This window comes from Opisthorchis viverrini (genome assembly GCF_000715545.1).
Source record: "Opisthorchis viverrini unplaced genomic scaffold opera_v5_132, whole genome shotgun sequence".
NCBI classification, from domain to species: Eukaryota; Metazoa; Platyhelminthes; class Trematoda; order Opisthorchiida; family Opisthorchiidae; genus Opisthorchis; species Opisthorchis viverrini.
This window is the reverse complement of record NW_008751789.1, coordinates 1023407-1028062: the sequence shown is the minus strand read 5'-3', so window position 1 is coordinate 1028062 and position 4656 is coordinate 1023407. Positions and strand designations below refer to the sequence as shown.

The following is a 4656-nucleotide window of genomic DNA, read 5'->3' as shown; positions in this document are numbered from 1 at the left end:
GCGGTTTTCTTTCAGACAAACGTTTAGGGCGGCACTCCGCCCTCATCATCTTGTGCTGCATTTTTTGGTAAACACTGCCTGGAATGCAGTTTTATCCTCCGTTATGTGGTGTCACAGAGTGCGTGATTCCACAATAAAAGTAGATGCGTACCATCCATCAAAATTAACACAAACTGTTTACCATTTTCATGCACATGAAAGCGACCTGCATGGTCCTGCGAGGAGTTGAATTGGCAGCTGGTTGATTATTTCACCCGTTTTATTCAGTGAAAGTAAAAACGGCCAGAACTTTCGGTTAAGACCCGTGCAGCACACTAATGCATTCGCACGATGTCCTCCAGTCAATCCTTCCAACCGAGGGTGCTGTGACCTTCCCCGTCCCGTCGCCCAAGAACACTAACTAACTTTTAAGACTATCAGAGCCACCTGCATTATTTAGTACGAATACCAACTCATTTGGTCTGCAGTGCAAGTCTTCAGGTTGCTACTGAAGTCAGCTAAAGATGGTTTGGCACACTAACCATATAACTGTCATGAATACGTCACGTATGATTCATTCGAAGGGTTCTCACGGAGAAGAACCTGGAGGCATGACTTTGAAAGTCAAAAGTTAAACACTCAATTCCTGTTGATCTAAGTTTTCGCTGGAACTAGCCAGATGTCATCATCATCATCAAAGACAGCAACTTCAAGGTTGACACTGATGCTTCACTGCCGTACTTGCTATCCATAAGTGTCTTGGTTGTACGAGGGCGAGCATACTGCCAGGGTGCGAACACCTAGACAGGAGGACGATTAGGGTCCTCAACCAAAGCCTAACCGCAAGGTAGCCAAGTAAATTACCATTTTTACGGAACACGTCACCACACGTGTTCCATCCCCCAACTTAGAGAGCCAGGAGACTGTCAGATTTTCACCCATGGACCAACCTGGTATGAGGGACTCTGTGAGTGTCGCGAGGACACCCCCCCAGTATAACTCAATGGGTCACCGAGGTACATAAACCGCCACCCCACGGTAAGGTTCAGTCTCTTCGTGACGACCTAGCCAGATTTATGTCAGAATATCCTTAGAAACAGTTTCACATTCATAAAAAAGGTTACGTCCCGTGTAAATCTCGTGGCAATAAAAGCATTTAGTTGATTTTTTCACGCCACATACTCAAGTAGATACTCATGATTTACAATGGGTGTGTACTTTTCCTCGGACTTCGTGATTCTATTTAAAAGAGTTTCTTAAAACGATTGTATGTTTGTTTCTTTCCTCTCCAACTCCTTTTGGTATTTTGATTTACAGCGCATGTATCTATTTGATTCTGGATGCCTTAGCCTACTGCCATCGCAACGGTGTCATTCATCGTGATCTTAAGGTGGTTGACTAACCTGCCAACTAAAGCCCCAGCTAATTATTCATAGTAAACCCGTCATAAGTAACCATTTTACTGCTCACAACCTTGTTTCCAGGAGAAAAGGAGGAACTAAATTCAGGTACATGTGTAAGAATGCTACAAATCAAATCGTTTAGAATGTGAAAAAGGCGGTGTACCGTTAGAAAGAAGAAAGTCAGCAACGCTCGAGCGGTGTATGTAAGTAGATGATCGTGGAAGTTTAAGCAGACGAAACGTAATTCGAGTCTTAAGAAGTTGAGGGTAGATGATTGTGGAAGTTTAAACAGATGAAACGTAATTCGAGTCTTAAGAATTTGAGGACTCTAAAACTCGGTTACATTACCGGGAAAGTGTCTGTAATGCAAAGGTGGAAATAACAAGTTTGCTGGTAAGGAGTTCGCGTCGCAGTCTCTCAAGGCGGGGCGTAGTCTTTACGTGGCGCTTTGGTATCACCATATCCAGCCAAAGACCTTCGGGGTTGTAGGGAATGCTAAGTGAGCTCCACTAAACGAGTTCAAAGCAAACCTCGCGTGATACGCTTCTCTGTGGAGCAGCGATAGCTCCTTAGCCATATAGATGCTTGCTCAGTGTGCTGTCGTCTTTCCGATCAGTTACAAGTAGTCCAATCATGGATAACTCTAGGACTTTGGGTGAAACAGAGCCTTCAGTATGTCAGTGGTAGTTGATCGGGCTACTATGAAGTCTGGCTTGCGAGTGGGGTTTTCTTGAAGACATTTTTAGACATAGGAACTACAGAAACTGAGAAGACGGGTAATGCTCGGGTGACCTCCAGAGTTCAGCTTCTGAACAAAGTAAAACGGCCGTTATAGGTGTCCAAAGGTGTCTGGTGACAAATTTTATTGAGCCATGGTCCGGTTATTGGTGAAAAAACAGATTGGAGCTACTGTGTTGAAGTAAACGAAGTTAAGCAAATAAATATTTCCTTATTTTGAAAAAGGACTAAATGTAAGTTGTAAGGTAAGTAAAGAACTGCAAATTACGCCAGGTCTATTAGAAAGTTGATCATGCTTGCCACTAAGGGCCAGGCCCTCAGTTTGTTCCAAATGTCAGCGTAGAACGTGACGGCCCTTACGAAGCCAGAATGGGACGATGGTAGAATTTGGGCAGCACGGAGACGTTCCAGTTTAAAATGTTTCGTAGTTTAGGACTTGACTTGTGCTGCAAAGTCGGGCAAAAATGAGATCGCTTTGTAATAAAGTATATTGGGGGATATTAGCAGCTTCGTAGGTGTGGCCTCCCTAGTCATTAGACGAATAGCACTAACAGTAAGGTGTGCGAGGAGACAAGTAATAAGACAATGGCCAAAAGGGTGGACGAAGGAGAGAATTCAGCCGAATATAATGAGAGGCCAGTGCTTATCCTGGGACCCAAGACCTGAAGTGACTTGTTGGCGCTGTCCGGAATTTGCGTGAAAAGATAAGCGGTGTGGGACAGTACTTTGGTTGTTGTCGATAATTCTGCTTTAAGGCCCGCTGCACTCACGTACGATGAGAACGATGGGCACAAGTGGAGACACTAAAATTGCCAAGGATACAACTTTGAACAGTTTGATGGGATTCTAAAATAGGGCGGCGGTTGACATTCAGTTGCTGAACAAGTTGAGTGATCTCACTTTCATCGGGAGGCCAATATGCATTGTACGGATGAGTTTTAACTTATTTGGGTCTAGAAAGCACTGAGAGTAAAACAAGAGGAATCTTGAGAAGTTAGTCTGAAGATTGTGAGAGTGGAATCCAGACAAACAACGAGTCCAATATGAATGAAGTTCTGCAATTCCCGTTGGTCATTTATGTTTTGAAGAGGAAGAAAACAGACGGTACTGAAGATTATAGGAATCGATAAACCAAGTTTGTAGTATTCTCAGAATGAGAAGCTTATCCTAATGTTCTGTTGGTATTCTTTCTAACCATCATTCTCCAAGTTGTTTGGTGAATTGCGTGGCTGGAACCTATTTGGTGCGCCTGGTTGTACCAAAGTGCTTTTGTATAACGATAAGGTGGATAGCTGTATGTGATTCGTTCAGTAGATATTGGTTTACTTATAATCGTGTGATTTCTACTTTCACCTTGCATTCTCACTACGACCACCCCAAACTAACTGGTACCTAAGTGTGTTTGTTGTTCAAATCCAACAACCTAGTTTTTGCTTTTATGTCCAGCCCGAAAATCTACTTCTTGCCAGTCGTTCAAGAGACGCGCCAATCAAGATAGCAGACTTCGGCTTAGCTGTACAGACAACGGATAATCAACCGAGACGACATGGTGAGTGATGCGCGTACATCGTCATGTTTTTTGTCCTCATCATATTACCATCCCTTACCCCGAAATGATCGCCAAGACTAAGTAATGGGTGTAGTACTCTTTGAAGTCATTCCGTTTCGAAAGGACGGTTAACTACTCACCGTTAGTATTAGCTCAGATTATGATTCTCAAAGGTGATATTACTTGCAATTGATCAGAAAACCGCTGGTAATGAATTAGTCAGTTTGGCAGCCACGAACATGGTGCATACTCAGAGTTGGAACCCAGAGTACAGTTTGCTAGTTTGTTGATATGTGAGTAGATTAGTAATGTGATTACGTTTCAGGTCACCACAGTTCACATGCATCACAGTGAAACTAGCCAAAATTCGATAAATGAAGGGCGTTATTAAAATGATTATATCCTGACGGAATCTGTCCGTGAACCGGACTATCGTCACCATCACCACTATGGAAAGTGACAAAACAATGATGTTTACTCAGATGTCATACAGTCATGTCTCTACAAGCCTGATAGAGAATTTACTGCAGGCAGTTAGCGAAACCCAAAGATAATTCTTCGTTCGGATTAATCAAAATAGAAGTTTGTTAAAATAGGAGGTTGAATTAGAGGGTCATGAAGTTAGAGTCATGTATGTTTGGGCTAAATAACCTATAGAATGCTAGACGGAAGGCAGAATGCCTAGATACCTATACCGTCATGAAAATCTATATTTGCATTAGGACACATGGAATCGCCGGCTTGCAAACTAGTAATAAATTAAGGCACACTGAACACAATTTGAAAGGAGTTTGATACAAAGACGCACGACAGAGTCCGCTCTATTCTCATCCCGCAAGTCAAGCTTCAGAAATCTTCAGATTTCAGGGGAGGACCCACCAGGATGTTCCATTGGGCGAGAGTGCTGTATGGTCTAAGAACTTACTAATTTCCTATTTTTCGTCTTCTAAGAAGCACTTTGTCAGTTTACCATTTATGGCAGGTGGG

General features: G+C 42.9%; 1 protein-coding gene across 1 annotated transcript in view; it reads left to right on the top strand.

Moving 5' to 3' along the window:
- Window positions 1-4656, top strand: part of T265_14032 (hypothetical protein) — a gene marked incomplete at both ends in the record, with an annotated part of 25741 nt that overhangs the window by 5650 nt on the left and 15435 nt on the right. Inside the window, one exon of the mRNA XM_009171702.1 lies at window positions 3567-3669. Coding sequence (XP_009169966.1) covers window positions 3567-3669 — 103 coding nt within the window. The remainder of the gene's footprint in view (window positions 1-3566; window positions 3670-4656) is intronic.